The sequence below is a fragment of the Marmota flaviventris genome, chromosome X, assembly GCF_047511675.1.
Source record: "Marmota flaviventris isolate mMarFla1 chromosome X, mMarFla1.hap1, whole genome shotgun sequence".
In the NCBI taxonomy this organism is placed as follows: domain Eukaryota; kingdom Metazoa; phylum Chordata; class Mammalia; order Rodentia; family Sciuridae; genus Marmota; species Marmota flaviventris.
The window spans coordinates 102,043,237-102,057,287 of NC_092518.1; the positions used below are offsets into that span (position 1 = coordinate 102,043,237).

At 38.0% G+C, this 14,051-nt stretch overlaps 1 protein-coding gene across 1 annotated transcript in view; it reads left to right on the forward strand.

Moving 5' to 3' along the window:
* The window catches only part of Il13ra1 (interleukin 13 receptor subunit alpha 1), a 58,857-nt gene that overhangs the window by 2,814 nt on the left and 41,992 nt on the right, over positions 1–14,051 (forward strand). Inside the window, exon 2 of the mRNA XM_027930850.3 lies at positions 8,713–8,852. Within this exon, the coding sequence (XP_027786651.1) occupies positions 8,713–8,852 (140 nt within the window). The remainder of the gene's footprint in view (positions 1–8,712; positions 8,853–14,051) is intronic.

Genomic DNA, 14,051 nt, shown 5'->3' on the forward strand with positions numbered 1-14,051 from the left:
TCTCGCTAAGTTGCTGGTTTTAAATTCACAATCCTCCTGCCTCAGCATCCTGAACCACTGGGATTACAAGTGCGTGCCACTGTGCCCTGCTTTGTTTGCTCCTAAAGGCCCTGAACTGGACACAGCCCAAGGGAAATGACCCTGGAGGAAAATCAAGCTGGAAGACTTGACTAGTTAGGGGAGCCACTGGAATGTAAGCTCTGTGGCAATTGGGGTTTGCAGGTCTCCATTGGAAAGATGTGCTCTGTACATGTTCAGTGCAGAACATGATTTCCTGGTGTCTTCCCCTACCTGGTGGGGCTCAACAGAGCATGTTATTGTGGTTGGGGTGATTAAGAAAGATGTTCAAGAAAAAAAAAATGGACAGGAATTGATGACTGAGTGTATGTGAGGAAAGGAGATGAATGACTCATATATGATTCTTGTGATGTCCTTAACTTTTCCCAAAATGTGCCAGCTCCTGTGTCTGGACAGGAGAAAGTCAAAGCTACCAGCTAAGCAAAATGCATTAAAGCTTAAAAAAGTATTGATTCTGTTAACTCTTACTTCACATAGGATGTGGTGCTAGATGACTGTAGACTCACTTGGGGTTTTCAATTTACCAGGAGGAGATACAAGGGTCCCTTCTTCCTTCCCTCTTCCGTTTCTGATTTCAGTGATCAATCTTCAAGAAATAATTGAGAGTAGATGCCTAAGGAAGGTACAAGGGATACTTCTTATGTCTCAAAGGCCATGGGTACATAACAATTTCACAGAAAACTGAAGCAACTATTTAGAACCATTATGTCTAGTCAAAAAGAAAGCAGGGCTGGGCATGTGGTGCATGCCTGTAATCCCAGTGGCTCTGGAGGCTGAGGCAGGAGAATTGTGAGTTCAAGGCCAGCCTCAGCAACTTAGTGAGGCCCTGAGCAACTTAGCAAGACCCTTTCTCTAAGTAAAATATTTAAAAAAGGCAGACAGCCATGTGCATTGGCGCATGCCTGTAATCCCAGCAGCTCAGGAGGCTAAGGCAGGAGGATCATGAGTTCAAAGCCAGCCTCAGCAATGGTAAGGTGCTAAGCAACTTAGTGAGACCCTGTCTCTAAATAAAACACAAAATGGGGCTGGGGATGTGGCTCAGTGGTTGAGTGCCCCTGAGTTCAATCCCCAGTACCTAAAAAAAAAAAAAAAAATGCTGGGGATGTGGCTCCATAGTTAAGTGCCCCTGGATTCAGTTTGTGGTACAAAAAGCAAGCAATCAAGTAGCTAACACATAGTACTTGCTCTGTGCAAGAATTGTTCTCAGCATTTTACCTATATTAACTCATTTAATCCTTCAGAAGCCCTTTTGCAATATGTTACTATTATCATTATCAAATAGATAAGAAAACTGAGGAATAGAGAGGTTAAGTAACTTGCCATTTACTAAGTTGCAGAGCGGGGATATGAACTTGGGCAGTCTAGCTCTTTCAAGTCTTTCCTTCTAATTACTGCACTATAGTGAAAGAACAATTAGAGATCTTTACAAAGAGTATTGTTACTGGTACCAATTCCTTGCTTCCCCAATGCTGAAGTATAACACCAGAGAAGCACGCTGGGGCAAGTGTAGAGTGGAAAGTGGAAGGCTTTATTAAAGGACAGCAGAAAGACTTCTCCAGGAGGAAGAAGGGGACCCAAAAGGCGGGATCCATGGAAGGGGGAGGGCTTCCCTTTTTTAGAGCTAAGGTCTTCTTTCAGCTTTCCCATACTCCTGTCCTTTGTTTTCCTTTATCTTGCAGTGATAGAATGCAGGTGGAAAGGCCCAAAATGTAGGAGTTAGGTGGACTGAAGGAGTAATCTGGGCAGGAAGGGCCTGGGGCAGCTTTTTGATTAGCAGTTCCCTGTTTGCTGGGAGTTGTTTCATTAACAGTTCCTTAGGATGGGCTCTGGGCTTTGGGGACATTAACATTTCAATTTTCCCAAGTGCTGCTCTGGTTTCTGGGACTCCAGTCTCTATAATAGCCTCTGCTTTATTTCTTACTGGATATTAGACCCGATTTACCTAACTACACTAACTACCTATCTTTAAATCTGGCTTCAGTATCATTACCACTTATTTATGTATATGTCTGAGTGTGTTATACACACATACACATATACACACAGTTCACATGGATTCATATACGTTTAAATATTTGGTGATTGTATTTTAAGATTTTTTTTTTTATACTGGGGTTTAACCCAGGGATGCTTTACCACTGAGTGACATCCCAGCCCTTTTTTATTTTTATTTAGTTAATTTTTTTAGCTGTAGAGAGGGACACAATACATTTATTTATTTATGTGGTGCTGACGATTGAACACAGTGCCTCACATGTGCTAGGCAAGTGCTCTACCACAAAGATACAATCCCAATCTCCCAAGCCTTTTTTTATTTTTTATTTTGAAGTAGAGTTATACTCAGTTGCTTTAGGGCCTCACTAAGTTGCTATGGCTGGCCTTGAACTTGTGATCCTTTTGCCTCAGCCTCCAAAGTTGCTGGGATTGCAGGTGTGCACCATTGAACCCAGCTCAATTTTTTTATTGGGTAAAATAGAAGTGGTCCCCTACTTAATGATGATCTTGCCTGAAATTTTCAACTTTACAATGGTGTGAAATCAATACATATTAAAAAGAAACTGTATTTCAAGTTTTGAATTTTGATCTTTTTAATAAATTACATGAGATATTTAATATTTTATTATAAAATAGATTTTGTGTCAGCTGATTTTGTCCTAACTATAGACTAATGTAAGATTGCTGAGCACTTTTAAGGTAAACTAATCTAAACTATGATATTTGGCAGGTTAGGTGTATTTAAACACATTTTCTTTCCTTTTTTTAAAAAAATAAGAGTCATGTTTTTGCTATTTTGCCCAGACTGGTCTTGATCTTTTGGGTTCAAGTAATGCTCCTGCCTCAGCCTTCCAAGTGACTAGGACTACCAATGCAAGTGCCCAGCTTGTTTTCTGTTTTTATTATTATTATTTTTACACTAGTCATCCTAATGGGTACAAAGTGGTATCTCATTATAGTTTTGAATGGCATTTCCCTAAATGTTAGATATTGTGAGCATTTTCATGTGCTTTTGACCATTTCTATATCCTGTTTGGTGAAATGTCTATTCAGGTCCTCTGCCTCTTTTTTTGGGGGGGAGGGGCGGGTACCGAGGATTGAACTCAGGGGCACTTGATCACTTAGCCACATACCCAGCCCTATTTTGTATTTTATTTAAAGACAAGGTCTCAATAAGTTACTTACTTAACACCTCTCTTTTGCTGAGGCTGGCTTTGAACTTGCGATCCTCCTGCCTCAGCCTCCTGAGCTTCTGGGATTCCAGGCTTGCACCACCACACCCAGTCTTTGCCTCTTTTTTTGAGGTTTTTTTTTTTTTTTCTTTGTTGTTGAGTTTTTAGAATTCTCTCTATATTCTGGATATGAACCCCTTATCATATAAGATTGATAACTATTTTCCCCCATTCTTTGTGTTGCTTTTAGACTATGTTGATATTGCCATTCTATACACAATTTTTAAAAAATTTTCACAAATTTCAGCTTGTTAATTATTTTTGTTATCTGTGTCCTTAGTGTCCTATCAAAGAAATCAGTGCCAGATCCAGTGACATGAAGCTTTTGTCTCACATTTTCTTCTGAGAGTTTTAGATATCATATTTAGGTCTTTGATCCATTGTGAGTTCATTTTGTACGTAAGATCTACCTTCTTTCTTTCACATGTGGATATCCAGTATTCCCAGCATCATTTGTTAAGACTGCCCTTTCCGAGGAGTGTTCATTTGGCACCCTTGTTAAAAATCATTTGGACATATATGTGATAGTTTATTTTCATGTTTTCTATTTTATTCGATTGTTCTGTATGTCTTTTTGAAAGGACCATGCTGATTATTGATTATTATAGCTTTTTAATAAGTTTTGAAATCAGAAGTATGAGTCTTCCAGCTTTGTTCTTCCTTTTCAAAATCATTCTGGCTATTCAGGTTCTCTTGAGGTCCTGTATGAATTCTTTTTTTCAAATTTGTTTTAATTAGTTACACATGACAGTACAATGACCTTGACATATCATACATTTGAATCAGATGAGATATAATTTCTCATTTTTTCTGAGTGTACAGGTTGCAGAATCACATTGGTCATGCAGTCACATATATACACACAGCAATAATAATGTCTATTTCATTCTACTGTCTTTCCTATCGCCCCTTCCCCTCCCCTCCCCTCCCATCACTTCTCTCTACCCAATCTAATGTGACACACTTCTTTTTTTTTTTCTTTTTCTTCACATCGTCAAACATGTATTCTGTATAATGATGAGGGTCTCCTTCCATCTTCCGTGCAATTCCCCTTCTCCCACCCTTTCCCTCCCACCTCTCTTCCCTATTTAGTGATAATCTTCTTCTCATGCTCTTCCTCCCTACCCCATTTTGAGTCACACCCCCCCCCCCTTATATCAGGAAGACATTTGGCATTTGCTTTTTAGGGATTGGCAAACTTCACTTAGCATAATCTGCTCTAATGCTATCCGTTTCCCTGCAAATGCCATGATCTTGTTATTTTTTAGTGTTGAGTAATATTCCATTGAGTATATATGACACATTTTTTTAATCCATTTATCCATTGATCAGCATCTAGGTTGGTTCCACAGTCTAGCTATTGTGAATTGTGCTGCTATAAACATTGATGTGGCTATGTCCCTGTAGTATGCTGTTTTTAGGTCTTTTGGGTATAGTCTGAGAAGAGGAATAGCTGGGTCAAATGGTGGTTCCATTCCCAGATTTCCAAGGAATCTCCATATTGCTTTCCAAATTGGCCGCACCATTTTGCAGTCCCACCAGCAATGTATGAGTGTACCTTTTTCCCTGCATCCTCGCCAGCACTTGTTGTTGTTTGACTTCATAATGGCTGCCATTCTTACTGGAGTGAGATGGTATCTTGGCCATATTACCAAAAGCACTTTACAAATTCAATGCGATTCCAATCAAAATCTCAATGACGTTCCTCCCAGAAATAGAAAAAAGCAATTATGAAATTCATCTGGAAAAATAAGAGACCCAGAATAGCTAAAGCAATTCTAAGCAGGAAGAGTGAAACAGGTGGTATCACTATACCAGATTTTAAACTATACTACAGAGCAATAGTAACAAAAACAGCATGGTACTGACACCAAAACAGGCGGGTAGACCAATGGTACAGAATAGAGGACACAGAGACCAACCCACGAAATGACAACTACCTTATATTAGACAAAGGTGCTAAAAACATGCAATGGAGAAAGGATAGCATCTTCAACAAATGGTGCTGGGAAAACTGGAAATCCATATGCAACAAAATGAAATTGAATCCCTTTCTCTCACCTTGCACAAAAGTTAACTCAAAATGGATCAAGGAGCTAGGAATCAAACCAGAGACTCTGCGTCTAATAGAAGAAAAAGTTGGCCCTAATCTCCATCACATGGGGGCAGGCCCCAAATTCCTTAATAAGACACCTAAAGCACAAGAGTTAAAATCAAGAATCAACAAATGGGACGAATTCAAACTAAAAAGTTTTTTTCTCAGCAAGAGAAACAATAAGAGAGGTAAATAGGGAGCCTACATCCTGGGAACAAATATTTACCCCTCACACTTCAGATAGAGCTCTAATCTCCAGAGTATACAAAGAACTCAAAAAGTTAAACAACAAAAAAGCAAATAACCCAATCAACAAATGGGCCAAGGACCTAAACAGAAACTTCTCAGAAGAGGATATACAATCAATCAACAAGTACATGAAAAAATGCTCACCATCTCTAGCAGTCAGAGAAATGCAAATTAAAACTGTATGAATTCTAGGATGGGTTTTTCTATTTTTGCAGAAAATAGCACTGGGCAGAGCTCTACCACTGAGTCACCTACCCAGCCCATGCCATATGGAATTTTGAGAAATATTGCATTGAATCTTGAGGTCACTTTAGATAGAATTGACATCTTAATAATATTAAGTTTTGTAATACATGGACATGAGATATGTTTCTATTAATTTGCATCTTCTTCAATTTCTTTCATAAATGTTTTATAGTTTTTATTATACAAACCTTTGACCTAGTTTATTAAGTTAATTCCTAAGTATTTTATTCATTCTGATGCTATTGTACATGGAACTGTTTTTGAAATTTCCTTTTCCTGAGGTTTATTGTTAGTTTATAGAAATATGACTGATTTTTGTGTGGTGACTTTGTATCCTGATACATAGTGGAATTAATTTATCAGTTCTAACAGTTTTTTTGATATCTCTAAGGTTTTCCACATGTAAGATCATGCCATCTTCAAAGGCATATTTTGCCTTTTCACAACAGGAAATTATTTATTTATTTATTTTGTTTCTAATTGCTCTGGTTAGAAATTCCAGGAATATGTTGAATAAAAGTGGCATCTTTGTCTTCTTCCTGGTCTTAGAAAAAGCTTTCAGTCTTTCACCAGCGAATGTAATATTTGCTTCAGTTTTTTCATATGTAGCTTTATTATTGTGAAGTACTTTCTTTGTATTCGTAGCTTGTTGAGTATTTTTATAATGAAAGTTTTTTGGGGGAGGTACTGGGTATTGAATCCACGGGTGCTCAACAGCTGAGCCATCTATCCAGGAGTTTTTATTTTTTATTTAGAGACAGGGTCTCACTAAGTTGCTTATGGGCTCGCTAAATTGCTGAGGCTGGCTTTGAACTCACAATCCTCCTGTCTCAGCCTCCTGACCCACTGGATTATAGGCATGTGCCACCGTGCCTGGCTTTTTCTTATTTTTCTATTCCTTCTTTCATTTGTGTCTGCTGTAATCTTCATCATTTTCTTCCTCTTCATAAGTCTGGATTCAGTTTGATAAAGTATTGTAACTATAGTCCTTAATTAATTATAATTCAATTTACCACTTTAGAAAATTTGGGAGGATTTTTTTTAATGAGTCTAACAAATTTTATTTTGGATCCTTTTTTGGTAGTTCTGGAGGTGGAACCCAGACTCTTGCTCATGCTGGGCAAGTGCTCCACCATTGACCTGCACTCCAACCATATTTTGGAATAATTTTTGATTTACACAAGAGTTGGAAAGATTGGACAGAACATTCCACCCAGTTTTGGGGGAATGACATTGATAGCCCTGGTTTTAGGAGTTCTCAGGAATGTTTGAAAATGTGTTTCATGGCTTCTTCTCTTTCCCTCTTCAGATTAGTCAAAGCTCTAGTTCCAGCTGCTTAGTGTCAGACCTCAGGGGAACAAGTAGGGCTGCTAAATCTTTTTCTCAGTACTTCTTTGGAAAAGCTATAAAAACAACAAAAACAATAAACAGATCATGTCAGAGAGCATAATTGAAGACAAACTTCTTAAATCCACTGGCAGAAATGCTGAGACTGAACTATTACTAAGTGAGATATAAATCCCAAGTTCAGGGAACCCCAAATCTCTGCATGAGAACAATTCAGAAATGCTAGTATTTAAGAATATGCTCAGCCAGGCACAGTGGTGCACACCTGTAATCCCAGCAGCTCAGGAGGCTGAGGCAGGAAGTTCATGAGTTCAAAGCCAGCCTCAGCAAAAGCAAGGTTCTAAGCAACTCAGTGAGACCCTGTCTCTAAATAAAATACAAAATAGGGCTGGGGATGTGGCTCAGTGGTTGAGTGCTCCTGAGTTCAGTCCCCAATAACAATAAAAAAAAGAATATACACTTCTTTATGTCAAGTACAATTGGCCCTCTTTTCTCAAAGGGTCCCGTATTTGTGGGTCAAACAACCATAAATTGAAAATATTTGAAAAAAATTGTGTCTCTGCTGAACATTTACAGACTCTCTTTCTTGTATTATTCCCTAAACAATAGAGTATAACAACTATCTATGTATCAGTTACATTGTATTAGGTATTATAAGTAATCCACAGATCATTTAAAGCAGAAGTAAGGATGTGCATAGGTTATAGGCAAATACTACTCCATTTTGTGTAAGGGACTTGAGCATCTAAAGATTTTTGGTTTCCACAGGTGGAACCAAATTCCCTTGGATACTAAGGGAGGACTGTAGTTAAGAACATGATGGAACCACGTTTTCCAGGTTGCAATCCCAGCTCTGCCATTTATTAACCATGGGCTATGGGACAAGTGACTAAACCTCCCTGTGCCTCAGTCATGTCATCTTTTTGGGAGGGAAGGGGTTAGTGGGATGTGAACTCAGGGGTACTGGACCAGTGAGCCACATCCCCAGTCCTATTTTGTATTTTATTTAGAGACAGGGTCTCACCAAGTTGCTTAGCACCTTGCTTTTGCTGAGTCTGGGAATACAGGAGTGCACCACCGTGCCCAGCAGTCATGTCATCTTTTTTTTAAAATTTTTTTTAGTTGTAAATGGACACAATATCTTTATTTATTTTTATGTGGTGCTGAGGATCAAACCCAGTGCCTCACACATGCAAGGCAGGTACTCTACCACTGAGCTACAGCCCCAGCCCCCAGTCATGTCGTTTTTAACATTAAGCTAATAGAAGTCCCTATCTCAAAGGTTGTTATGAGGATTAAATGGATTAACTGTGTGTGCAGTGTTTCCAACAATGCCTAAGTCAGTAAATGCTAGATATTGTTAACTCAGCTGTTATTATTTTTGGCTTTTAGGAAGTGGGAGAACAGACCACATGAACCATTAAAAATACTGGTATTGATACATTTCTTTTATGTGCTTGATTTGAACAGAAACTCAGCCACCTGTGACGAATTTGAGTGTCTCTGTTGAAAACCTCTGCACAGTAATATGGACATGGAATCCTCCAGAGGGAGCCAGTCCAAATTGTAGTCTAAGGTATTTCAGTCATTTTGGTGACAAACAGGACAAGGTAAGTTTCCTGGAACATACTGCATTATTGAGGTAAAGTGAACACTATGTATTGGGAGCCAAGAATAAGTCAAATTCTAATCTTACTTCAAACTGGGAGCTTTATTTTGGGTTTTAGCCAAATTTCAAGAATTTTAACCAGCTATTGACAAAACTGAACTTTTAAAAACTATTTATGTTATTATTAAAATTTGTTTTTACCTGTCAACTTGCATCTATGTAACACTTTCAGTTTTTCCAGGAACTTTCATATTTACCATCTAGTACAGATAGATATGCAAGAACTTTGTGGTCTACAGTAGGTGGCCATATAGAAAGTGAAAATTTACGATGTCAAGTGTGTTTGAGCAGAAAGTTTCTTGATGTTTGAGGAAAAATGAAGAAAACTTTACACTTTTCTAGTCAAATGTAGTCAACTGATTTAAGTAAATTGGTATTAACATGGTTGGATAATTACAGGGTCTTTATGATAATCTTATTCAATTGTTACATCAATCTATATCTATAGCTATTTTAGTTGTAGATGGACACAATACCTTTATTTTATTTATTTATTTTTATGTGGTGCTGAGGATCGAACCCAATGCCTCACATGTGGAAGGCAAATAAATGCTCCACCACTGAGCTACAATCCCAGCCCTTCTTTATACCTTCTTTCAGTATGTATATGTTTGTAATGGGAAAAGGGTATTCGGGGTTATATTTGTCCAGGATTTTGAGGAGGCTGATATAGTGAGTTATGAAATCATTATTCTGAAGCAGCTTTGGTGGTGGGATGAGTCAAACTAAATTTAGTTGGCACACTACTCTTAACTGACTTAGCTGGTAAGTGATTTAACCTCTCTGAGCCTTAGTATCCTGTGTGTCAAAGGGGACCCCACTCACTTCCCTGGCTTGTTGGCTTGTAACAAATAATGTATGTGAAAGTTGAATAGTGATTGGAACAGGGAAGTTTCCAGAGGGAAATTTGCTTTCCTCTCCCTTCTCTGCTGAGGTGTTAATTATGGCTTAGGTATTAATTGAGGCTTGTCAGGAGTATTTATGTATGATTGATTAAGTGGAATGAACTCAGGGGTACTTTCACCAGCCCTTTTAATTTTATTTTGAGATACATGCAGCCATCTCACCTGGCTAGAAATATTGCTTTCTGCTTTTTTTTATATTGGATATTGAATCCAGAGGTACTTTACCACTGAGCCTTATCCTTAGCTGCCTACCCCACTTTTGAGTCAGGGTCTTGCTAAGTTGCTTAGAGCTTCACTAAATTGCTTAGAGCCTCACTAAGTTGCTTGAACTTGTGATCCTTGCCTCAGCTTCCTGTGTCATTGGGATTACAGGTGTGTGCCTGGCAGTATTTGCATTTTAGAAGAGGTCCTCTAATAGGCTTAAAGCCTGGTGATAATTCTAGTAGTGAAACTCAAGTTCCCATTGACTTCTTCTTATTCTTAAGAAATAGCCTTAAACATTTGAAATCTTAGTGCTTGTTTTGGTAGTTCAGCCTTGAGAAATTCAGGAAAAGAATTGCCTTTGTGTGTGAACCCATGATCACATAAGTATCTAAGTGGCACTCTGAGGAGAGTCAGGTCCCTTTTGTTAACTTGTCAAGGATCAGTTAGGTAAATATGCTGATATTCTAGCCCAGAAATTAAGTGTACTTAGAAAAATTTAGACTTGAAAGTCTAAGCTTTAAGAGACAGTGCAATTAAACAGAATTGAGTTTGAAAATTTGTCTCTTTCCCTTTCAAGCTGTGTGACCTTGGGAAGTCACTTCACCTCCCTGAGTCTTCATTTCCTTTTTTTTTTTTTTTTTTTTTTTTGTTTTAAATATGAGGTGTGGCTGAGGATTTCATGTTCATTAAAGGAAAAGAGGTTTGTCATGTATGGGACACAGTTTGTGTTCAAGTAATTGTTAGCTATTATTATTACTATTGTTAGGTTGAAACGTGCAAAATTGCTACTATTATAGCACAAAAATGGTTGAATGTTGACAGTATTATATAATTCAGCCTAATATTATCATTTAATTTTGTTCCTTCTACTTCACTTCTGAAGACACAAGATGGAGACCATAAAGGGTGACCTCTGCCTGAGTCCTTGTTTATTTTAACCATTTGAAAGTTTAATATTTATCAATCCTTTAGTTGTGATAAATGCAGATTATTCTTTCCAATCAGTAATGGGGGATTTCCTGTCTACCTATTGAAGTTTACTGTGCCAAAGCTGAAAATGAATGGCAGGAGTAATTTTCCTCTCTCCTTTCTGTCATTTGTATACAGCATTAATATCATAGGTAAGAGATGGGTGTATATACCTTTGAAACATTGAAGCAGTGGCATTAGCATGGTTAGTACATGGGTTAGGGGGCTTATGCAGTGTCCAGTGGTCCCAAGTTGTTAAGTGAGATAAACTCTGGAGGTCATTTTCAATCTTCAGATAGTAGGCTTATCAGTCAATGTCTATTAATTCCCTAATCTGAAAAGTAGAAGAGGCATCTGGCATCAGATTTTAGTTATCTTTCATCACTAAGAGATAGGCAAGTCCCACTGGGTGAGTTAATCAAAAAGTCCCTTCTGTCCAGGCATCTAGAGAGGCAGAAGCTGCAACTGACTCCATTTCTTTCTGAGAAAGGAAATTTGGAGTTGAGAAGATGCAATCTAGCCAAGTGAACATTGGTCCAGACAAATGAGTTCAGGACTCTGGTCTTGGTTTTTGATAAATTTTCAAAGGATGCCAGATTCCCTGAGGGGTGGAGAATAATACAGCAGCTACCAGTGGAATGATTCACCAAAGCCGAAAGTCACGTGGGAGCACTCACACATATCTCATTAAGATCTGATGGGAGGAATCTAGTCCTGTAATGAAGAGAGATATGCCTGACTTGGCAATAATTAATAATCAGAGTTCCTATTTTTTTTGGTAGTACTATGGATCAATCACAGGGGTGCTTTATCACTGAGCTACACTTCCAGCCCTTTTTATTTTTATTTTGAGACAGGGTCTTGCTGAGTTCTCCAGTCTGGCCTTGAACTTGTCATATTCCTGCCTCAGCCTCCTGAATGGCTGAGATTACAGGTGTGCACCACAGTGCCCAGCCACATTTCCTACATTATTCATATCAATTTAACATTATTTACCTTGAACTCTCAAATGCTTTAAAAACATTATTATTTTTTAAAAAAATGTTTCCTCCTAGTATCCATTTTCTAAATTATCTTATTATTCATATGCCTAAAAGATAAGATTCAGATATAGGTACTAAAGCATTTTTAAAAAATCTAAATTTCATTATAATAAAAATCTCTGTGTAATAAAACTCCTCAGCCCTCTAACTGAAACAATATCTAATATAATAAGAGAACGGTGATTTTTTAATGATGATTCTAATTTATGGTGTTTTTAAATTCCTGGAAATTTTTTTTTTTGTGACGCAGGAGCTTGAACCTAGGGCTTCACACCTGCTAGACAAGCACTCTACCACTGAGCTACACCCCAGTTCTAATTTATGGTATCTGATGGTACATTTTCTCCTGGTATCCTCAAAGGGCAAATACAGATTCCAAACAAGAATTATCAAGGATCATTGAGTCACTGTGATTCATTTAGGGGTAGATAGGACTTGTGTTCAGTAAATTGTGAGGTTAGTGAAATTTTCATGCAAAGCCTTCCTGTTACCTTACCGTGATGCTGGGAGTTGGTCTTCAGTTTCACAAGCCCAGAAACCTCATTTCCTCAGCACCCATTCATCTCTCAAGGTACAATTCCTTACTTTGCTTTGAAAACTAAAATGATGAAGCATTCTAGAAAGACTTCTGTCAGCATAACTGGTGTGTTCCATCCTGGTAGGCAGAGCCTATATGGGAAGCCAAATGATAAGTAGGTTTCTTGGCAAGGAATCAGGAATTTGTTGTGAAAATGTTCTTTGCTAAGAATAGCTTGAGGCCCCACTGAGGGTAAGCAGAGCTTTGCTGGCTACTCGATGTCCATGTAGCAAAGTCACCCTCTCTTTCCTCCCAGCCAGAATTTTGCTCAAAGATACTTCTTTTTCCAGGCGGACCAACTTCCCTGTTCATAGTGCTGTCTTGACTGAGCCTAAGAACTATTCTGTCTCTGTAAAATGATGTTTCTCATGTCTTTGCTATGGTTTATTTCTTGTTGATTTACCAGCTACTTCTTAGCAGGTATCCTTATGTCCAGGTTTTGGAGGTGTCTGCAGTTCCTTTCTTGCTTAGCTGGCATCAAGCATGTGAAATGTTAGAATAGCTGTTTGGGGTGGTAGATTGAGCTAGTTGGAACCAATTTTCCCCTTCATGGTCATCAACACATTATAAAAGGAAATACTATCTGAAACTTGAGTCAGAAACTTGCAAAACAGGAAGCTCGCTCCTTGGAGCTCTGATTAAAAGCAGCTCCATTCTTAATCCAACTCCGTCACCTTTGGAAATGTTAATTTTCCAGAGTCATTTAATTTCATTATTCTTAATCATAATAACTGAACTTGTGACTTATGTCTTTAAGATATCTATAAGTTGACTTTTGTGGTTCCACAAATCTCATCTACTTTTTAGAGTAAGAGTGTATATACTCAGTGCACATAGTGACTCTTGAAATTTATATGCATATGGAGGATGGTCACAATAATCAAACAGTACAGAAAAGGGTTTAATGAAAACCATTTCTTTGGCTTTCAACCCCTAGAGATAACCACAATTACCAGATTCTTAAAGTGATCCTTTTTTACTGATCTTGATGGTATCTTCTTGAAATTGAATTTTGATAATCATATTGTGTTTCCTTTAAAGTGGTTTTTGGCAGCTGATGTGTTAGCATGGTAGGTTTGTGAATAAACATCATGATGTTGACACTTGTAAAATGTGGAAAATTGTCTTTAATCCACACCAGGCTTTGTCACTGGTGGCACAACTTACATTTGGTGCTGGATTGTTTGTTGTGGGATGGATGGCTGTCGTGTGTCTTGCAGGATATTTAACCTTAACCTCTATCCTCTAGATGCTAGTAGTTCCCTACCTTCCAAGTTATGAATGTCTAGATATTACTGACTTTCTCCAGGGATGGCAAGAAAACAAAACTATTCTCAATTGAGGATCACTGATCGACACCATTTGACAACTTACCATTTCAAAAACATTTGGGCATGCTCATGTTTAATTTTTTAAGCGCATTTTTGTGTATTTGCTTCATC